This window comes from Eubalaena glacialis, chromosome 9, assembly GCF_028564815.1.
Source record: "Eubalaena glacialis isolate mEubGla1 chromosome 9, mEubGla1.1.hap2.+ XY, whole genome shotgun sequence".
In the NCBI taxonomy this organism is placed as follows: domain Eukaryota; kingdom Metazoa; phylum Chordata; class Mammalia; order Artiodactyla; family Balaenidae; genus Eubalaena; species Eubalaena glacialis.
In genome coordinates this window covers 13,495,396-13,516,575 of record NC_083724.1, presented here as the reverse complement: position 1 = coordinate 13,516,575, position 21,180 = coordinate 13,495,396, and the positions used below count along the sequence as shown (strand labels likewise).

At 49.0% G+C, this 21,180-nt stretch overlaps 1 protein-coding gene across 1 annotated transcript in view; it reads left to right on the top strand.

Annotated features, from left to right (window-relative positions):
- MORN5 (MORN repeat containing 5) overlaps nt 1-21,180 on the top strand; it is a 33,583-nt gene that overhangs the window by 2,582 nt on the left and 9,821 nt on the right. Inside the window, exons 2-4 of the mRNA XM_061200990.1 lie at nt 1,237-1,384; nt 3,073-3,184; nt 7,207-7,338. Of these exons, the coding sequence (XP_061056973.1) occupies nt 1,237-1,384; nt 3,073-3,184; nt 7,207-7,338 (392 nt within the window). The remainder of the gene's footprint in view (nt 1-1,236; nt 1,385-3,072; nt 3,185-7,206; nt 7,339-21,180) is intronic.

Sequence of the window (21,180 nt, the reverse complement as noted above, 5' to 3'; positions counted from 1 at the left end):
CTGGCCCTTCTGTTTCCTTCGTTCCTTACTTAGTAGATGTTCACAAGCACCTACTTAAGAAGAAACATCAGAAACTAACACACCATTGTAAAGCAATTATACGCCAATAAAAATGTTTAAAAAAAAAAAGAAGAAGAAACATGATTCTAGGAGCTGAGGATACCAAGGTCTTCCTCTCAAGAAGCTTTGATTAAATAGGGGAGATGAGGTATACAATTACGATGCAAGGCAGAAAGTGCAAGGCGTCCAACGGAGGTACAAACAAAACCAAAAAGAAGTTCAGAGTTAGGAGAGGTAAATTCCAGCTAGTGGGGAAGAATGGAGAAGGAATGAAGGAATGAATGAAAGCATATTTCTTAAGCACTCACTATATGTCAGGCCCTTTACTAGGAAAGCTGTTACCAGTATCTGGGTTAATCTTGGGCATTAATCTCAGCCATTTCACACGTGAAGTAAATGGTCCAGCTGGTTCCCTGCCCCGTGCTCAGGTAGGGGCCTGTCTTCTCCTGCATGGCACTGACCACGCGTTATATAATTGCTAAACTGTGTCCCCCACTGAACTGTGAGCCCCCCGAGGACAAGGACTGCATCTACCTTGATCACTGTTGTGTCTGTAGTATTGTATCCAACAGACTGGACTCAGCAAGGCACCTGGCATATAGCAGGTGTTCTGTAAATATTTCTTGGAAAAAAGGAAGGAACAAAGGAAGGAAGGAAAACAGAGAGGTTTAGGAAAGTCTCCAAGATGATACATCTAGGGCATGGTGAAGTAGGATTCAAATTCCTGTTTCCTATCTAAATTTCATACTTTTCCCAGTTTCCTACTTATGGCGCAATGGGCAGGGGTAAGCTGGTTGTGGGGGACGGGGAAGACCCAGCATCAGCTACCAGGAAACCTGGCCCCCATCTCTGCTTCACAGTGCTTACTGTGTGGCTTTGGACGCATTGTTCCCCTCTCTGGGCCTCCCAAAGGGGGCTTCCAGGGGCAGTGTGAACTCCAGGACAGTCCCTACCTGAGAGAGAGGGAGAACAAATAGACCAAACCCTGCATCCCCTTCAACACACAGCCCCTCTTACTTTTGAGCTTTGAGGGAAACAAACATTTTGTTTCTGAACAGAATATTGCTGGGACAATAACGTCCGAGGACCCTGAGGTTCCTGCTGGCTCTCCTGCACCCGCCAGCTCTGATGCTCCAGCTGCCATGAGGGCTCAGTGACTTCCCTTTGTCCTTACAGGATGGAGGGTGAAGCCGAATACATCCTCCCTACCGAAACAAAATATGTTGGGGAAATGAAGGACGGCATGTTTCATGGCCAAGGAACCTTGTACTTCCCCAGTGGGAGCCGATACGATGCCATTTGGGAGGAAGGATTGGTTGTAAAGGTAATCAGCTGGGGAGGGAGTCTGCAGAGGGGAACGCCTCAGACAGGAAGAGCCCCCCTGACACACACCCTGCCCTCCCCCTCTGCTGCCCTCTTCTCCCTCCTCTTGATCTCCAGGGCTCTGGAATCCTCTCCCTCTGGATCCAGAAGGGCCCCTGGACAGGCCATGATGAGTTTGAATCCTATTATGCCACCAACTGTGTGACCTTGGGCCCATGACCTCCCCTTTCTGAGACTCATGTTTCTTGTCTATCAACTGGGACAATGGTTGTATTAGTATCATATTGCTGCTGTAACAAATTACTATAAACTCAGTGCCTTCAGACAACAGAAACTTATTATCTTATGGTTCTGGACATCAGAAGTCTACAATAGGTCAGCAGGGCTGCATTCCTTCTGGAGGCTCTGTGGGAGGATCCACTTCCTTGCCTTTTCCAGCTTCTAGAAGTTGCCTGCATTCCTTGGCTCATGGCCATGCATCCCTCTGACCTTCACTTCCATCATCACATCTCCTCTCCCTCTGCTTTTATCATCACCTCATCTTCTCTCACTCTGACCCTCTTGCCTCCCTCTTATAAGGACCCCTGTGATTATACTGGGCCCACCTAGATAATCCAGGATAATCTCCCCACTTCAATATCGTTGACTTAATCACATCTGCAAAGTCTCTTTTGCCATGTAAAGTTAACACATTCATAGGTTCAATGATTAGACGTGGACATCTTTGGGGGACCATGATTCCACCGGCCACGAGAGTACTAGGCATCTCCTAGGATGGTTATGAGAATAAATGAGGCAATATATGTGAGCACTGTGCTCAGTACCTGGCACACAGTAGGCACTCAATAAGTGTTAACTCCACCATTACTATCATGAGAAATCATCTAAGTCAGGAGTTCTTAGCCTGGGATTTGTGGGCCACAAGTAGAATTCAGGGAGTCAATGAAATCTCCCAATTTATATACAAAAAGCTTCTGTGTACATGTGACTATAGTTTCTCCAGGGAAAGGATCTATAACTTTCATGGGATTACGGGTATGTACAGGGGCTGGCTCATGACCTAAAAAAAGGTTAAGAAACACTCCTCGCTTTACAGCTTGCAGAATCTAAGCCCCAGGAAGGGGATGTGACTTACCCAAGGTCACCCAGTGAATTAATAGTATTGGAATTTCCACCCATGTTTCCTGATGCCCAGGCCAATGCGATGTCTACATCCTGAGGCTTCCTTTAGCACCAAGGCAGCAAAAGCTGAATGTACATGTTTGGACAAAGAGCCATGACTGAGGGCTCTGAACTTTCAAGCCATGATAATAATAAAAGAATAATAGTAACATTTATTGACTGTCTACTATGTGCCAGCCCTATGTTAAATGCTTTTCATGTACTATCTCACTGACTCTCATGGAATCAATCCTATTAAATATACAGCATTATTTTCCAATTGGACGAAGGAGGAAACCGAGGGCTACCGAGGATAGGTCATCTGCCCAAGGTCACACAGTGAGTTGCATATTTTGGGTGCCAGGACTTCATAACCACTCCTCCTAATCACCGCAGCCGTAATAGCTGTGATAGTTATCACTTCTTTTCTATGGCAATGAAAAAGCCACCCCTTCCCTTGACTTTCGTCCTTCTTGGCAAGTGGGCTGTGGGTTCCTCAGACCTGTGTGTGTGCTCCTTATCTTCCAGGGCACGTACACCTTCTCAGACGGGCTGCAGTATGATGCTGAGAACTGGCATTACTGTGACAGCTACGATCGGAGGTTTTACACTGAGATCTGCTATGGCTTGAAGCCTGCAGGTACCCAGGCACCCTTCTTTCCCTTCACACCCAAACGGAGAGGAAGGTGAAAAACGGTTCTAAATAAATGGGCTGTGGCCCATTGAAGTAACCCACCCAAAGGAGAGTAGTATGGAGCAGGGTCGCAGAATGCAGACGCGCCAGGTTCTAGAATCAGAAAGGCCAGTCCTCAAATCTCAGCTCCCCTGTACCAGCCGGGGACCAAGGGCAGTGCCTCCACCTTTCTGTGCCTCAGTTTTTCCCCTGCAAAATGGGACAATAGCATCATTTACCCCACGTGTCTCGTAAATAAGATCACTCGTGTAAAGTGTTCACAGCAGCGTCTTGCACGCGCAGTAGGTGCACAGTACCTCTCAGCTGCTGTTATTCATTGGATCGGCTGTAGCACCGACGTGGAACAGCACCGATGGAGCGTGTGCTCTGTGTATCGGGTGCCGGGTGAGGCCCTCTATGATCCCTGTCTCACAGAATCTCCAGATGACCCTGCCGTGTCTGCCTTCCTAGTCCCATGTCACAGAGGAGGAAGCTGAGGCCACGTAGTCCAAACACGTGTCCAGTGGCAGAGCTCCCACGGGAGCCCATGTCTTCCTCTCTGAGGTCCCCTGCATCACGCTATGTCCCTGCAAAAATCGAGTTCCATCACAGAGGGCGACATCGGGGCTAGAGTCTGGATTCTGGCAGCTTAAGGGGCTCATCCTGTGTGTGTGAGACTCGTGTGAGGTCAGCTGAACCTCAAGAGGCTAGATTTCAGCACAGCCCAGACAACATATCCAAATGTGGGAAAATGACATTGCAAACTGTAAAAAAAAAAAAAATCCTAACATGAGATAATGTGGTGTAGTTGATAGAGCAGAGAGCTGGAAGGTCAGGGTTGGAGTCCTAGCATTGCCCCCCAGTAGCTGGATGAGCCTGGGCAGCTCAACCTCCCTGAGGACAGAAACCTCCAGAAAGCACTCCGGGTCGGAGTCAGTCAGTGCAAACCCTGGCTTTGTGACCTGGATCAGATAGTGGACCCAGTGAGACTCCTTCTCTCCCTTTGCTTTCCTGACACCTCACTCTCCCACTTTCTTTCTATCCCGTCTCTTTTGCAGCTCCTCCTCCCCTTAATTATTAATTTTGGGCTTCCCCACGGCTCTCTGGCTTAGGCCCTCTTCTGTCATCATTCTGTGCCTTCTTCCTACAAGTTGATTCACTTTTAAGCCTTCATTTAATTGAAATCAAAATCCCTGAGTCTCAGATTCCTGCATCCAGCTTCCCCAACACCTACGTTTGGTTGTCCCTCAATTTGCACTGAGTTCATTACCTTCCTCACCAGCCCCCCTCCCCCTCTCCCCCAAGGATTGCTCCCCCAGAGACTGTCACTCCCCCCCCCCCCCGCCGCCTGCCGAGATAAGCCTAATCCTGCCTCCTCCTACCGCCGTGTGCAATCCATCACCTAGTCCTACGGGTTCTGCCTCTAAAATATATCCATTTGTTCATTAAACAAATATTTACCAAGCACCACCATGTGCCAAGTTGAGTTTCTTCATCCTCTCTGCCACTGCCCTATTCCAGACCTCCATCCTCTGCCCTTCTTTACCTGATCTCCTGAGAGCCACGCTTGACCCCCTCTGGGCCATTCTCCACTCTGTGGTCACTTTCATCTTTGAAAACTGTGAATCTGATTGCCACCAGCCCTTCAGTGCCTCCTCACTACCCTGAAGATAAGGTTCCACACTCTTAAAATGACCAGCGTTCTCTGGCTCTTGTGAGGTCCCCAGCCTCATCCCTCACTCCCTACCCTTCTCGTATGTTCTCTCTGCTCCTCCAAGAGACTGTGCTCTTGCCTTTCCCTCTGCCTGGAATGCTCTAACCCTCTCACTTCACCCAAATAACTCCTTCCCACCCTTCAGGTCTTAGCTTAATGCCCCTTTCCTGGGACCCTTCCCTGAATTCCCAGACTAGGCAAGTGCTCCCCATGAGAAATCACAGAGCAGCCATGATCCACTCCCCCAGCTCTGTCGTGAGCATCTCTCAGGAGGAGCCGACTGTGAGCTCCTTGAGAGCAAAGGCTCCGTGTCCGCAGTGCTTAGCACGCTGCCTGGCACGTAGGAGGTGCTCAATAAAGAGTTACTACCAAACAGGGACAATAATATTGACATCACAGTAGGAGGTGATGGGCGCACTTAGGGTAGTTACAGCAATGCTGTTCACAGACGTGAACACGTCCCTGAGCACCTGCTCTGTGGCAGACGTTGGCTGGGCCCCGGGGGACCGAGAGAGCTTCGAGGACACAGTCTCTGCCTTCAAATAGCTGCCAGTCTGGATGCCACTGGAGAACCTTGTAAATGGCTCCCCCTGGCTTAGCGATGACTTTGTCATGAGCTCTTCACCCCAGCTGAGGCCTGTAGGCAAAGAACTCCTGGCCTCAGGCCCTCAGCTCTCACACAGCTTAGGTTTTGCCAAAGCTGCGTCTCTGCCAGTCTTGAGGCAGCGCACAACCTTCCTGCCGCCACGCCTTCTCCTCCAGCGGCTCCTGGCTCAGCAGCTTTATCCTAAGTACGCACTTCCTTCCCAAGTCCCTGGGCACTCTGCTCACCTCTCCAAAAGCCCCCTCTCAGCCTCGGTGGCAGGCATTGTTAGGGCCGGGGGGAGGGTTAAGGCTGCCCTTCTCCTCTCTGGGCATCCATGAGATGGGCTTTGGCAGGAGGCTTCGGGGAGAGAACGGCTGTAAAGCGCTTGGCGTGGAGTGTGCCCTCAGTAACCATCAGCCAATAGCGCACCTGCTTATCATCGTCAGCCAACCTCAGAGCACCGCTGTGTGCGGGACCCTGAGCTGTGAGTGTGGCGCTGCGCTCGGCAGGCATCCAGACCTCAGTCCAGAGGACAGGGAATTACAGACCCACTAGTAGAAGGAAACCAAGAAGTTACTTATTCCAACCTTATCTCCTTTCCTCAGGCCTCAGCGTCCAAGAGAGACAACACACAGGGGTTATGACCTTAAAGGTACACCAACTCCTCTTTCCCTCCTGGTGGTTCCAATGTCCCCGGTCCTGGGAGGCCCTGGGAGGCGGTGCCCAGGCCCTCTCCTCCCCTGATATCAGCAGCTTAAAGTATAGGCTGCAGAGCTCAGTATCTAACCTTGGGCAAGTTATTTGACCTTTCTGAGCCTCAGTTTTCTTATCTGTAAAATGCCACAGGGTTGCTATGAGGATTAAGCGAAATAGTAGGAGTCAAGCACTTAGCACAATGCCTGGCAGCTATTTTGGTAGTTTTGGTCAGGGTTCTTCATCACCTGATCCTTGCCCACCTGACCCGTTTCTTTCCTGCTGTTTTCCTTACACACACCCTGTTCCACAAGGCTTCCTGAGCGAGGCATGAAGGCTCATGTCTTGTGGCCTTTGCTCACACCTTGAATGCCATTCCTCTCCCAGACATGCCTTTCTAGCTATGTGGCCGACTCTGACACATCCTCAGGATCTCTCTGATTCCAGAACCTGTGCCCTTGTCATGGTGTCTCTAGAAATAGAGGATGGGGTCAAGGGAAGAAGATAAGAGGATGTCTACGTCTAATCATTGAACCTATGAATATGTTAACTTTACATGGTAAAAGGGACTTTGCAGATGTGATTAAGTCAAGGATCTTGAAGTGGGGAGATTATCCTGGATTATCTAGGTGGGCCCAGTGTAATCACAGGGGTCCTTATAAGAGGGAGGCAAGAGGGTCAGAGTGAGAGAAGACGAGGTGATGATAAAAGCAGAGGGAGAGGAGATGTGATGATGGAAGTGAAGGTCAGAGGGTTGCATGGCCATGAGCCAAGGAATGCAAGCAACTTAGTTTCCCAGACCCTACTCATGGAGCCATTTTCAGGAAGTCCCTCTGGGGCCCTGTTTGTGGTGCTTTTGCTCTGTACCCTGATAGGGAGTGTGTGGTCAGGAAATGGGGCCGGATTGTCACATGAGCAACCAGCCAAAAGTGGACTTTGGGTTGGGACTGGGTTTGGCCTTGGTGGTGAGTTAATGATCCATGATATCCTTTCAAGGTATCTCTCAACTCACCAACATGGACCCGCCTAGAAAAATCCCTCCAGGCTGTTATGACTGCGGAGACGGCTTCTATAACCCGACCACGAGGATTGTCAAGGACTATAAGAATTGCTTTCTGAGAAATGCAGGTATGTGGCACATGTTTTCTCTTCTCTCATCACATGTAGGTTTGGTCTATGGCCATACCACCCTGAACGTGCCCAATCTCGTCTGATCACATGTAGGTTTGTGCACACGTGTGCACACACATGCATGCATTTAGCGAGAAACAAGCTTTTGCCAATAATTGATTGTCCGAAAATTGACAAAAATTGATTGTCTGAATGTTTCACTCTTTGGAATTCTCATGGCTGACAAGTCTATACATAGTCACAGAGTAGGGCAGAGGACATTAGTGGTCTAACTGTGACAGCACATAAGTGTAGCACTGAAAGGATTCAAGTACTTATCTTTGCATGCTTCCCTGCAGCTAATAAGTGCCTGCTGTATGCTAGACACTCTGCTTGGTCTGGGCACCAAAGCTAGCCACAAACCCCTTCCTCGTGGAGCTTATGTTTGGCAAATAGCAGACAAGTACTATGAACAGTTAATTGCATAATGAAAGGGGAAAACATGGCCCTAAATGGTGGTGGGGGGTAGTGGAGATGGGAATGGGGTCCCAGAGAGGTGGGAGTGATGCTGTGGGAGCACAAAGAAGTGGTATCTAATCCAGAACTGGAAATTCCGAGACGGATTCAAGAAGGAAATAGCTAACCTGAGACCCAAAAAATGATGCGGAGTTGACCCTAAGGTGTGGGGAGAGGTTTTTCAGCCAGAGGAACCAGCACAGGTAAAGGCCTGGAAAGTGAGTGATGCCATGTGGTCCAAGATGACTGCTGGCCCCTCAGCCTGGGGAGTACCTTGGAGGATCCAGAACCTCAGTTTGGTGAGTGAACACAAGCTGATCAGACTGAGAAGGTCACTTACAGTGACCAAACTTGCAAGAGGTCAATGTACAAATAAGAACAAGAACATTTTCCTTTAATACCATGATTCCTAACCCTTCTCTTTTCTAAAGTCATAATCCCACTAGGAATAACCAAAACTACGGACCCTCTTCGTAGAAAAATGCCCACATATGCATGCACGCACACACACACACACACACACACACACATACGCATTTTGCATATAGTCTTAAGGGGTTGATGGTTCCCCTAAAGACCCAGGTCAAGAAACCCTACTGTGTAATGAGAAAGAAACTGCCAGGTAGACCAGAAGGCCTGGGTTGGCTGCTGAGGGTCTCCACCTCCTGTAGCGAAATTTACTCAGTAATTCAATGATGATCAGAAAGTTGCCTTGCGGTGCTGGAATAAGCGCAAAGGGAATCGTCAGCTGATGTTGTGGCTGAATCCTGGAGCTGAGATACCCCTCGCCCACTGGGTGCTCCTAGGGGAACATGGCAAATGCTTGTATTCCAAGTCCCTGAGCACTTTTCTCTGACTTCTCATCTTCCATTAACAGAGTGTACTATATAGAACACTAATTCTGCTGGATATAAATAGGCTTCCATGAAGTTTCTTGATCAAATCAACTAAGGAGATACTGAGTTAAGTAATACTAAACAGTTTTACTTACTGAAGGGCTTCTCAGGACCTTTAATATGCTGGTATACTTTGTAGTTTTCCTTCCCGGCACTTATTTTAACTGTAATTAAATACTCACTTGTGTAATGAATTGCTTACTGTCTGCCTCTCCCACTAGACGGTAAGGTCCCTGAGAGCACGGACTCTGTCTGTCTTGTCTCCACTTGTACCTGTCCAGTGTCCAGTCAGAAAAACAAAGAATTTAATATCAGGAAATTGGTTAAGTAAGTATTGGAGAGCTGAAAAATCAAAAGGAAGACATTGAGGTGACAGAGAAAGTAACTGCAGGAAGCAGCTACCACCTCAAAACTGGCGGGGGAAAGCAAGAGATTGGGTTATTAGAATGTAGATTGATAGAGGCCCCCCCAACCAGGAGCTGCATTCCAGACTTGTGAGGAGAGGGCGCTGCCCAGGAGGGCCTCTGGAGAGACAGCACAGTGACGCTGATTCTAGGAGTGTGGGGAAAGCTGGAAACTGGAAGTGAAAGGCCACTGCTGAGACACTGACCAGAACAACAAGCAAAACAGGAAAGAGTGTGTCCCCTCCCCCTCTGTCTGCCTTGAGGCACCTGACTGGGGGCCAGCTGGCAAAGGAGAAATATCCTCCACGTGGTCCCAGTCCCAGCATCGCCAAGCAGAGTGTAGAAAGGTAGGTCTGGAGTTGAGAGTCAGTAGCTTCATAACTGGCCCCATCAACTGCTTTTTGTTGCTCAGCATCCAAACACAGTCTTCTCTGCTGCAAAGATAACATGTTTATGCTTTTTTGTATTACAAGTTGCAACTATCCTTCCTACTAATACAAAGATGCTCTCACCACCTCCTCGGAGAGGGGAGACCTTAAACCCAATAGACGTTGCATCCATCTTTGAGTGATGTTATCCCTTGACAGTCCTGCCTAATCTACAACCTACACGCCACTGCCAAGAATCTTCCTATAAAATATTAAGGGGAAAAGAGGAAAGAAGAGAAAAAAAATTAGTTAATAAAAGCAAATATGTAGATAGATAAATGATAGATAGATAGATAGATAGATAGATAGATAGATAGATAGATAGATACCGTTATACATAAACATACAAGCAAGGAAGAAAAGCTGTATCGTCGATACAGTCCTCTTTCTATAACTGGTCATGAGGCTGTAGTTAATACTTATAAATTCCTTTTTCTATTATAAATTCCATGTTCCATTTGCTTTCTGCCTGCATTTCAGTTGGTCTGGTTTTTTAACAGGTAGGGCGACCCAAACCTTCATTCTTGAGGGGTCTGAATCCTTACTGGTCCTGCCTTTTTTGGTTGTTTCGTTGGTTGGTTTAGTTTTGCATTCATTTTTACTATTGGCAGTGGAAGTACTAAGAAGTGCCCTAGAGAACCCCCTTGGGTTCCATACAGCAACATACAGTCTCCTTTCCATACAGTCTCCTTTCCATACAGTCTCCTTTCCCCAGTAACAGCAACCCAATTTCCACCTGGCAATCGAGATCCCTCACTCCAGTCAGAAACGTATTCCCCTACTTTGCCTGTTGTTTCAGTGGCATAAGGTGCCAAAATGGCTAGGTGGCTGTTTCCACTTCCAATTCAATCGAACCATTGTTGTATCACTTGGTGGGACCATTTCTCCTTGAGAACTAAGGCCTCTGAACCAGTAAAGTTCAAAGTTACAGGAAAAAGGAAGCAAAATTTTTTCTTAAAAACTGGCACACCGCTGTAGCTCCAGCACCAAGCACAGACCCAGGCACATACTAGGCGCTCATTAACTGTATATGAAAAAAATAAATTAAGGAATGAGTGTGTACTGTGAATCTCTACCAGAGAGATATATTTACATCATTTCCTAAAATTATTTGACCATAAAATTAGTTGGGAGATGGGGCAGCAGGGAGAATTTTTATGGCACTAGTGTTTTGGGGAATTCTGTGTTAGCATAATCTTTCTTCAGTTGTTGTACAATACAACTGATGCATTTTCAGTTTTCTAGATTTGAATTGTATTCCAGTCTTGCCTCACTGAGAGGACATGCTGGTCCTGTGCAGGTTCACAGACTAGTGGAGAAGACAGATACAGAAAAATATAATCACAATATCACGTGACGTGGAAAGCCTTGGAGAATGGTGGGGGGGGTGGGGAGGGGGAATTGATCACCTGGCCGGGATGGAGGGTGTCAGTCAGGAAAAAGGTCCCAGAAGTGATAGGTCTTTTTTTTGGCTGCGCCGCATGGCATGTGGGATCTTAGTTCCCTGACTAGGGATCAAACCCGCGCCCCCTGCAGTGGAAATGCAGAGTCCTAACCACTGGACCACCAGGGAATTCCCCAAGTGATGGGTCTTAAAGGATGAGTAGGGGTTTCATAAACAGGATTGTTGGGGAAGGGCATTCCAGGCACAGGAAACAGCATGGGCAAAGACACAGAGTCATGAATATGCATGGTGTGACTGGGGAATCAGAAATTGTGGTTCCCAGAATCCTGTGGGCAAAAGCCATGCTTGATGATAAACTTTAAAATGCATCATGGGGATGCACAGAGGATTTTAGGGCAGTGAAAATACTATGGATGATACTATGATGATGGATGCATGTCATTATACATCTGTCCAAACCCATAGAATATACAACACCAAGAGTGAACCCTAATGTCAACTAAGGACTTTGGGTGATTATGACATGTCCATGTCGGTTCATCAGTGGTAACAAATGTACCATCTGGTGGGAGATGTTCATAATGGGGGAGACCGTGCATGTGTGGGGCAGTGAATATATGGGCAATCTCTGTACCTGCCTCTCAATTTTATTGTGAACCTAAAACTGCTCTAAAAAATTAAGTCTTTTAAAAAACTGCATCAGGGGAAGGGAAGGCCATTCTTAGAAGGGCAGACACTGATTATTGTTTGGACGACAAATATTTATTGACCAGTTGCTATGGGTTGGGCTCTGTGTTAGGCATGAAGGTGACAGCAGCATCCTAGAGGCTCTCAGGCAGCAAGAGAAAGTGACAGTGAAATGGATCGTGACAGTTCAGAGTTGCTGCAAGAGAACCTCGTGCGGATCCCAAACCCTGGAGGCCAGCAGGCCAGGGAGGTTTTCTGCAAAAAGCAAGATCTAATGTGAAACCTAAATAAGAGCAGACAAGTGCATCAGGGTTAGGAAGAGTGTTAAAGGCAGAGGGAACAGGATGTGCAAAGGATTAGAGATGGGGGAGAGCGCTGCACATCTAAGAGGCTACAGGTCGTTCAGGAGCGTGAGACACCAATATGTCAGGGGAAAGAGAGCAGGAGAGGAGGCCCAAGAGGGCAGGAGGAAAGCACACAGGTGTCTTTTCACCTGAGGGCTGTGGGGGAGTAAGGGAGGGTTTTAGGCAAGTGGAATAGTAACTGATTTGTCCATTAGAAAGATTTCTCTTGTTACATTAGAAAAGGGGCCAAAGGATAGGAAATGGGAGATCCTTCCAGCAAGATGGCGAGAGAAGGGCATCTGAAGGGCCACGGGCCCCAGCTTCCAGGCTGCTTGCTGGCTGACCCTGGGCCAATGCCTTCCCTCTCTGGGCCCCTTTCTCTTCATCTGTAAAATGACATGGTTGAACTGGATAATTTCTAGGGTACTTCTAACCTTAAGAGTCTATGATGGAGGAGAAAGGGAGCCAAGGGGTATTTTGGTCCTGATATTATAGGACAGATCAAGTTCAGAGTGTCCTGAAAACCACTAAAAAGGGGTCTCTGGTAGTAGCCACCTGGTCATTACCCTTGACTCAGCTCACCCTGCCAGGGACTGATGTGGCCTTCTGTCCATCTTCTGTTTTCCCCTGGGGCCCTTTCTCCCCTGCATCCCAACCTGCCCCGTAAACGGTGCTTCCTGTTGGCGTCCTAGAGGCTCAGGACCGCTGGCCACGTGGGCCTGAGGCAGGTGACTGAGGCCATCCCAGAGGAAACACGGTGGCCTAAGCCACTGCTATTATGAGGCACATGCCACCTGGGTGGGTCAGAGCCCGGGATGCTGTTTTATAGGAGGTCACAGGCTGGGGCACCAGCAGAAGGGTCGCCTTTCGCTCTGAACTGCCTCTGGGGAGAGAGAAAGCCCTGGACGGCTCAGCTGCAAATTGCTAGGCTGTGAGCACACTTGACAGATCCAGGTTTGCTAGACTTGGGTTTCCAAGTGTGCCTTTCTTCACTGGAAAGGACAGTACCTACTGCTGGATCACTGTGAGAGTTTAAGTCCATCCTTCCGCTCATCCAAAAGTCTTTGAGTGCCAGCAGTGTGCCAGGCTTTGGGGAGCAAGGCAGGCAAGAATCCTCTCAAACTGTGGCTCTCAAACCGTTGGACCTTGGCTCGTATCAGGAATGCTTTACATCATGACCCAGAACACTCATGTATGTATTCTTACATGAGATGTGCTATGATCGTTTCTATTCAGTTTTTTTTTTTTTTTTTTTTTTTTTTGGCCTTACGGCGCAGCATGTGGGATCTCAGTTCCCCAACCAGGGATCGAACCCGCACCCCCTGCATTGGAACCGCGGAGTCTCAACCACTGGACACCCAGAGAAGTCCGTATTTTCTATTCAGTTTTTTAAAATGATGGTTGCTATGCACTAAATTGATTTCACAACCTTCTTAAGGGTCAGGACCATTGTTCTAGGCAGCCTTCCCTGACCAACACCTCCCTCCCCGCCCCCCGGCCTCCCTCCATCCTGTCTGTGTGAGATGTCCCTCCTCTGTGCTCCCACAAGCCTCACAGCACTTAGCCCATGACAGTAGAAGAATCTCTATTTGCCTATCTTCCCCACTAGACTAAGAGCTTCTTGAGGGCGGGGGCCATGTGTCTGTGTCTGATTCAGCCCTGGGTGTTCTGCACCTCACACGGGTCCCACAAGTTGGAGGTGATTCAACGTTTGTGAAAGAAAAGCAGGCAGGCGGGCAGAGGACCTGCCTACAAGTCCCTCAGATTCTTCAACAAATTATACAAAATTCAGTCCCCGGCACATAATAGACAACTTATTTTCAATAATAAATATAAGCCATTATATTTCTCTGCACCTCCAAGTTTGAAAAGCTTAAAAGCTTAAGCATTAGAGATCTCAAACCAGTGGCTCTTAAGCCAGAGTTTTTGTTTGGCTGGCCCCGTGTTTGAAATGGCATGGGTTTGGGCACCAACAGGGGGCAAGCACTGCCCAGGTTCCCACCACTCCCTGCTGTCTGACCCCCATTAGCACCTGTCATTGTTTCGGGGCGGGGGTCGCGCCATGCCGCAACTTGCAGGATCTTAGTTCCCCAAGCAGGGATTGAACCCCGACCCTCGCAGTGAAAGCACCGAGTCCTAACCACTGGACCACCAGGGAATTCCCAGCATCTGTCATTTCTTTAAGGTACCCACCTTAAAGCCTTTGAGCTTATGAGCCCTGCATCTCCTGGGAACTCTACATGCATCCGGTGAGCTGGGAATGGGTGTGTCCTGAGATTAGGAATCCAGGTCAGGGAGTGATGAATGACAGACTGGTGATGGTGAAGCTGGAATTCTAACCCACTCCCATCTTCCTACACGTCCTGTGGTCTTTCCACTCCACCCTGATGCTGCCTCTGTTGGGACCATAAAACCATAAAAGACAGCAACTCAATGTAGGCAATATTGCAATCAATACAGCAGACACAAAACAAAACAGAGACTGAGTTAGGAGCTCCCTCCCACAGGAGGCTTGAGAGCGGGAAGAGGTCAGAGAGATAGCGTGGTGTGGTGGAGAAATGCCCAGGACCTAGAATACACACATCCGGCCGTCCTCTGGTCCCGATCCACCACTGGCCAGCTAGGTGGCCATGGGTAGCTTACTTCTTGTCTCCCCTTGGAGCCTGTTTCCTCATCTGTAAAATGAGCATTATAGTAGTACTTAATCTGGAGGAATTGTGGTTAGAAAAGATGGAGTTAAGTAAGCAAAGTACATAGCACAGCACCCAGCTCAAGGCACGTGTCCAGTGATCGGTAGTTGTGGCTGTTATCATTGTGCTGATTACTGACTCAGGCTGGGGGAGAGAGAGGAGAGTAAGCCCTGGGGTTTGTTAAGATTTCTCTAGGTGTTTGAGAGAGGAGAAGGCTCTGAGGGGACATGTGATTGGACGTGCTAGGTCTCTCTGCCTCCTCAGGGGTTTTGCTGGGGAAATGAAATCTTGCTGAAACTCCGGGGTCTGCAGACTCTTGACTGTGGTGTTCAGAGTGCCAGTCTACCTCTCACCCCCCTGTCTCTTCCCACCCCATGGTCCAGCCCAAGCAGACTAGCTGCCCTCCATTGATCAACATGGCTCTATTCTCACATCGTATGTTCCCCCCGCTGAGAATGCCCTTCCCCCTCTCTCCCCCCGTCACAGTCCTCATCTCTCCATGCTCAGCACACAACAGAAGGCCATGGTTCACCTGCAAGCCCGGAAGAATGGCATGCAGCTTCACCTGCGCATCCACAGCTCAGGGTCACAAAGCTGGGAAAGGAATGCACACCGAGGAGGCTCCTTACCAGGCCCTCGCTAAGTGCCTTACCTGCTTATCTGTGCTCTTCCCAGCATCCCAAGTGGGGAATTTTCAGGAGCCAGAGTTTGCAATGAGAAGATCTGGTCTCAAATAGGTTAATAACTTGCTCCCAGTCACACAGCTGGCAACAAAGTCGAGTGGAACCCAACTCTGCCCAAACCCTCTTCTTTTCCTTCTTCTTGCCAGCTTTGTGTCCTAGCTTGTTCTTTCTTTTTTTATATATTTTTAAATTAATTTATTTATTTTTGGCTGCTACTCTGCATTGCAGTGCATGGGCTTCTCATTGAGGTGGCTCCCGTTGTTGCAGAGCACGGCTGTAGGCACGCAGGCTTCAGTAGTTGTGGCACATGGGCTCAGTAGTTGTGGCTCGTGGGCTCTAGAGTGCAGGCTCAGTAGTTGTGGCACACGGGCTCAGTACTTGTGGCTCGCGGGCTCTAGAGCTCAGGCTCAGTAGCTGTGGCGCACGGGCTTACTTGCTCCGTGGCACGTGGGATCTTCCCGGACCAGGGCTCGAACCCATGTCGCCTGCATCGGAAGGCGGATTCTTAACCACTGCACCACCAGGGAAGTCCCTGTCCTAGCTTATTCTTTACTCGGCATCTCTGCTCCCAGACAGGGCTGTGTCTCATTCACAGGTGCTCCTGCACCAAGCACAGTTCCTGGTACCAGCGGGGGAGCTCAGTGACGCTCTAAATGAATGAAAAGGTCCATTTGAGAGTCTTGAGACAAGAACACCACAGTCCCCAAATGAGATGCTACCTTTTTTATAAAGGGTCCTTTACAGACGGTGGGCCAGTAGGGAAGCATTGGAAGACATTTGGGATAGTTACCTTTAACATAGTGGGAAATTGGGAGATAACTCTAACCCTTAGCCCTGCTACTTTCCCCTTTCTTTCCTCTCAGGAGGGATGCGCCTGAGCCGTGCTGGCAGTGTGTACATCTCTTCGAGTAGCTGTTGCTTGCCTCAACGTTACTATCAGGAATCATTTGCAAAATAGCTGCACCACTAAGCCTTCCTCCCTCCCCGCAATTAATGACACCCCATGCGCGTGTCTCAGATGAAAGGCACATTATTAATATTCAAAGGAAAAAACCCTCATAACCATTTTAACATATACAACTAACAATGAACTAAATTTGCTTTGTGGAAGACAGAGAGTGAGCATCCCAAATTAGTTTATGTAAAAGCTGAAATTCCTCCCCGAAAGGTCTCAGTACCATCCTCAAAGAATATCCTGATCATCAGAAATGCTGTCAAGATTCCCGCCAACATTATCCCCTTTGTTGTCTGAAATGTTGAATCAAGCACATCTGGCAAATGTCCTAGAGCTCACAAATCTTTCAAACAGCGTATAATTCCCAGCGGTTAAAGAGAGAACGCCACCGCTTAATCGTGCGCCTCTTCAAAATAGCACCAACTTTCCTTCAATCAGAAACAATGGCTTGGGCTTCTTAAAAATATCGCATACCAGTGATTATTTGCGGAGAGGGCCCCTTTGCGTTTGAACCTGTAGGTTTCAGACAGAATTTAACATCAAGATCACGAGCCTCGTTTGAATGTATGCTCGGGTAGATGGACAATGGGAAGAAGCAGGGGTGTGAATCGGTGTCCAAAGAGTGACCTGGCCTGGGTGATTTGGAGTCTTTTGGAGGTGACAGCTGGCTCCACCAGAATGAGGACGGAGAGGATGAAGATGATAGGGGGGTGGGGTGACAGGTGGCATTGACTGAGCCTTGACCCTGCACCAGACACTCAACTACAGGGGTGCGGTGTATCCGCATGATCCCTGTTTGACAAATGAGGAAACTGAGGCTTGGTGAAGTTAAAGAATTTCCCCAGAAAATTTGGCAGACACTGGGATTCACACTTGGGCTCATCTGCCTCCAGAGATTTGCCTCTTTCCGCTTTGCCCAGCCAACTCCAAGACTGTCTGTCCACAGAGGTCTGGGCACGGAGCTCCCAGACATTGGTGTTTATCTGCTCCCCACCCAACTTTTAAAAAGCTGCATAGTGAGCACCTAGAAGTGAAAGACCACTTGGCCTTCTAAAGTTTTTCTGGTATTATTTAAACAGTTGAAAACTAGAAACATCCCAAATGTCCAGCAGGAGGGAACTCATTAAATAGTATATGATATAGCCTCGGGAATTCCCTGGAGGTCCAGTGGTTAGGACTCAGTGCTTTCACTGCCGTGGGCCCGGGTTCGATCCCTGGTCGGGGAACTAAGGTCCTGCAAGCTGCATGGTGCGGCCAAGTAAAAGATAATATATGATATAGGCTTACAATAAAATACAATGCAGCCATTAAAATGGCAGTGAAGGAATGGATCTCTTGATATACAAAGGTATCCATAGTTTATTTCAGGTGAAAAAGCAGGATAATAATAATAACCACCATTTACTGAGTGCTTACTACGTTCCAGGCACTGGTTTGAGCACTTTGCATAATTTATTTTCTTTTATCTAAGAAATAGTTGTCTTTATTATTTCCATTTTACAGATGATGAAACTGAGGTGAGGTGAAATGCTTTGCCCAAAGTTACCCGGGTAATAGGTGGCAGGGCTGGAATTTGAATCCAGGTCTAGCTGACTCAGAGGTAAAGATGACATTTGAGCTGGTTCTGAATGAGAAGCTGGAGTTTATTAGTGAAAGAAAGAAAGAACCAAGGGCCTTCCTTGTGGCCCAGAGACATAAAAATATCCAAGAAGTGTAAGATGGCAGTAGTGGTTCTTTTTCCCTAGATAGTTCTCTGCCCACTTTATTGCTCAAAAACTGGCCAAGGAACACGAGTCTTTCAATGCCACCAACAAACCAAGACTCTTCTCATCTTGAAGCCTCTGCCTCCACCTGACAGGTGAGAAAGCTGAGACCCAGAGAGGGCGGATGACATGCCGGACCCCACACAGCCTGTCTGTGGTAGGGCCGGGGCTGGACCCGCCTTCCCACCGCCAGCCAGGGCTCCTTCGGCAAACCCAGGCTGTCCCCCACCCTGCTTCCCCCGCGGTTTCTGCAAAATGGCCGAGCGAGTCTCCTGCCCCGCCCCCTCCCGCTGTCATCTCTCCTCGAGACAAAAGGCAATTTACCCAAATGTTATAATCACCTGGAGGCTGGCACGCAGGGCCATGCCTGCCATATCTGCGATACTGTTAGCAGCACCATAGTGAAGGCTTTGTGGAGGGATAATATCACATTGTAACTGCCGAAGAAAATGCCCACACGGATCACAGATCCCGGCATCTGCTTTAAGCAAAAGGGGTATGAAGGGAATTATGAGTATCAAATGCCTTCACTGTGCCAGGGACTTACCACATCCCAGCCCTTTGAGGAATGCATCATTATCCCTATTTGGCAGATGGGGAAACTGAGCCTCAGAGAGTAAGTAACTTACTGACAGGAGCCGTTACTAAAGGGAGGAATTGGGACTTGAACCCAGGCATCTCTGACACCAGAGGCCACGCTCTGAACTGATATGAACTTCTCTGAGAGTCTGGCAAAGCTCTGGACCTTCTTCTCCCCAGAGAAATACACTAGAACCCACCCCCCTCGCCTACAGAGGGTGGGCTCGGCCCCGTCAAGGTCCTTGCTCTAGGAATGACAGCCTGCCCTGCCTTGCTGCCCCTCCCTGACCTGCGGGAACCGCCCCCTGCCCGACTCTTTCCCCAGTTCCAATTCCAAAGGCCCTGGAAATTCCCCTTCCAGCCATTGTGCCCACAGGACTCTGACAGCAATACATCCCCCACCCCCCATAGCAGCCTCCTGGATGCATCCAAAGGATACAGCTTCCCCTTCCGTGGCTGGAGTCCACCCGAGCCAGCACCGCCGTGGTTTGTTTTGTCTCCTTTAATAGAAGTGGATGCGAGGCCAGAGCCCAGGGGGAAAGAGCCTCATCTCGCTTCCTCAGCCCACACGCTGGAACTCAGGGCAGTTGGCTGAGAGCCCTGCTCAACCTCAGGTCCAGGAGAGGAAGGCAGGGTTACAGGCCGGCTCCAGGGACTGCCAGATCTGCCCTCAGACCCTGGTTCTGCCATTGGCCAGCTGTGTGATCTCAAGTTAGTCTCTTAACTTCTCTGAGCTTCGGTTTCCTCATCTGACAAATGGGGGTAGAACTACGACCTTCCTTCCAGGATTGTGGTGAGTGTTACTGAGATGATGCAGGGGATGCAGCGAGAGCAGTGCCCAGCCCACGAGGAGCTTAAGGCCTGTCAGAGATCACATTTGGGACTGTTTTACATCCCAGGGACTAGTACTGGTTGAGAAGCAGGGGCCTCCTTAACTCCATGCCACCAAGGGAGGAGCCAGGGTGACCTTGGCAAGCTGCCCTCTGGCCTCCTCCCACCTGCTTTTCATGCCAGTTTCAAAACTGGGCTGGAGGCCTGCAGTCCCCTGATCTCTCTAGCCCGCCTTTGGCACTGTTCTGGATGTGTTCCCATCATCCTCAGCATTTCTTATTCATCTGGAGCCTCAGACCCTCTAAGATCCCCCCAGACGCAGGCCCTAACTGATCCCCTGCGGATACCAGGGTCTCACCTGGGGGCCACCTCAGTGCCTGCCACCTCCCAAAACCAGTGCAGGGTCGGGGGTGGGGAGAGATGCAGAAACAGTCACAGGACCCGGGATGGGCACTCTCTGGATGGAAGCCTAGAGCCTAAGTGTTCAAAAGCCTGCAGAGAACCTCCTGCCCCTCAAAATATAGGTCAGAAAGTAAAATAACAGAAACCAGAAAAAAAGTATATGGAAGGAAGTCCAACATAATTCTATATTCTCCATGATGTTTATATTAATGTTTAATGTGGAATATCAGATATGAGATTCTTTTTTTTTTCCAATAAATTTATTTTATTTATTTATTTGTGACTGCGTTGGGTCTTCGTTGCTGCGCACGGGCTTTCTCTAGTTCCAGCGAGCAGGGGCTACTCTTCGTTGCGGTGCGCGGGCTTCTCATTGCGGTGGCTTCTCTTGTTGCGGAGCATGGGCTCTAGGCACGTGGGCTCAGCAGTTGTGGCTCGCGGGCTCTAGAGCACAGGCTCAGTAGTTGTGGCGCATGGGCTTAGTTGCTCCACGGCATGTGGGATCTTCCCGGACCAAGGATCGAACCCGTGTCCCCTGCATTGGCAGGCGGATTCTTAACCACCGCTCCACCAGGGAAGTCCCAGATATGAGATTCTTTCTCCAAAAAACCGGGAGTGCCCTGCTTTGCTGGTGCCAGGAGTCAGAAGCACAGTGTGCTGGGGGAGCACAGAGAAAACGGTAAGTGTGTCCCAAGTCAAGTTGATGTTCTGGAAAAGGTGGTGTTTGGCTAGGCTTTAAAGTTTGAGAGGTGGATTTTGCTGCATGGAAGGGAAGGGAAAATATGAGCAAAGGCACAGAGATGCAGGGGCCTGGGTACTCAAGATGGAGCACCTGAGACCCGCTACTGTGTTGGGAGACAGAGGAGTAGTCAAGGAAGGCCTCCCTTAGGCAGTGATGGACGGAGTAGGCTTTGATGGGTGTGTAGGAGTGTGTCTGAGCTGGGCATTCAAAGCAGAGGGACCCAGTGTGGGCTGGAGAGAGGCTTGAATGCCAGGTTAGGGAGCTTAGCTTCAATCCTTCAGACAGTAAAGACGTGGCAGTTGCAGAAAGATTTTTCAGGGAAGTGTGTAGTGGCTGAGGGCTGCAGCTCTGGAGATAGACTTGGGTATGAGCCTGTACCCCCTTATTAGCTGAGTGAGCTGGGACATATAACTCCATCTCTCTGAGCCTCAGAGCCCTCCCCTGTGAAACGGAATAATAACGCTGACTTTGGGGCTTCCCTGGTGGTGCAGTGGTTGGGAGTCCGTCTGCCAGTGCAGGGGACACGGGTTCGAGCCCT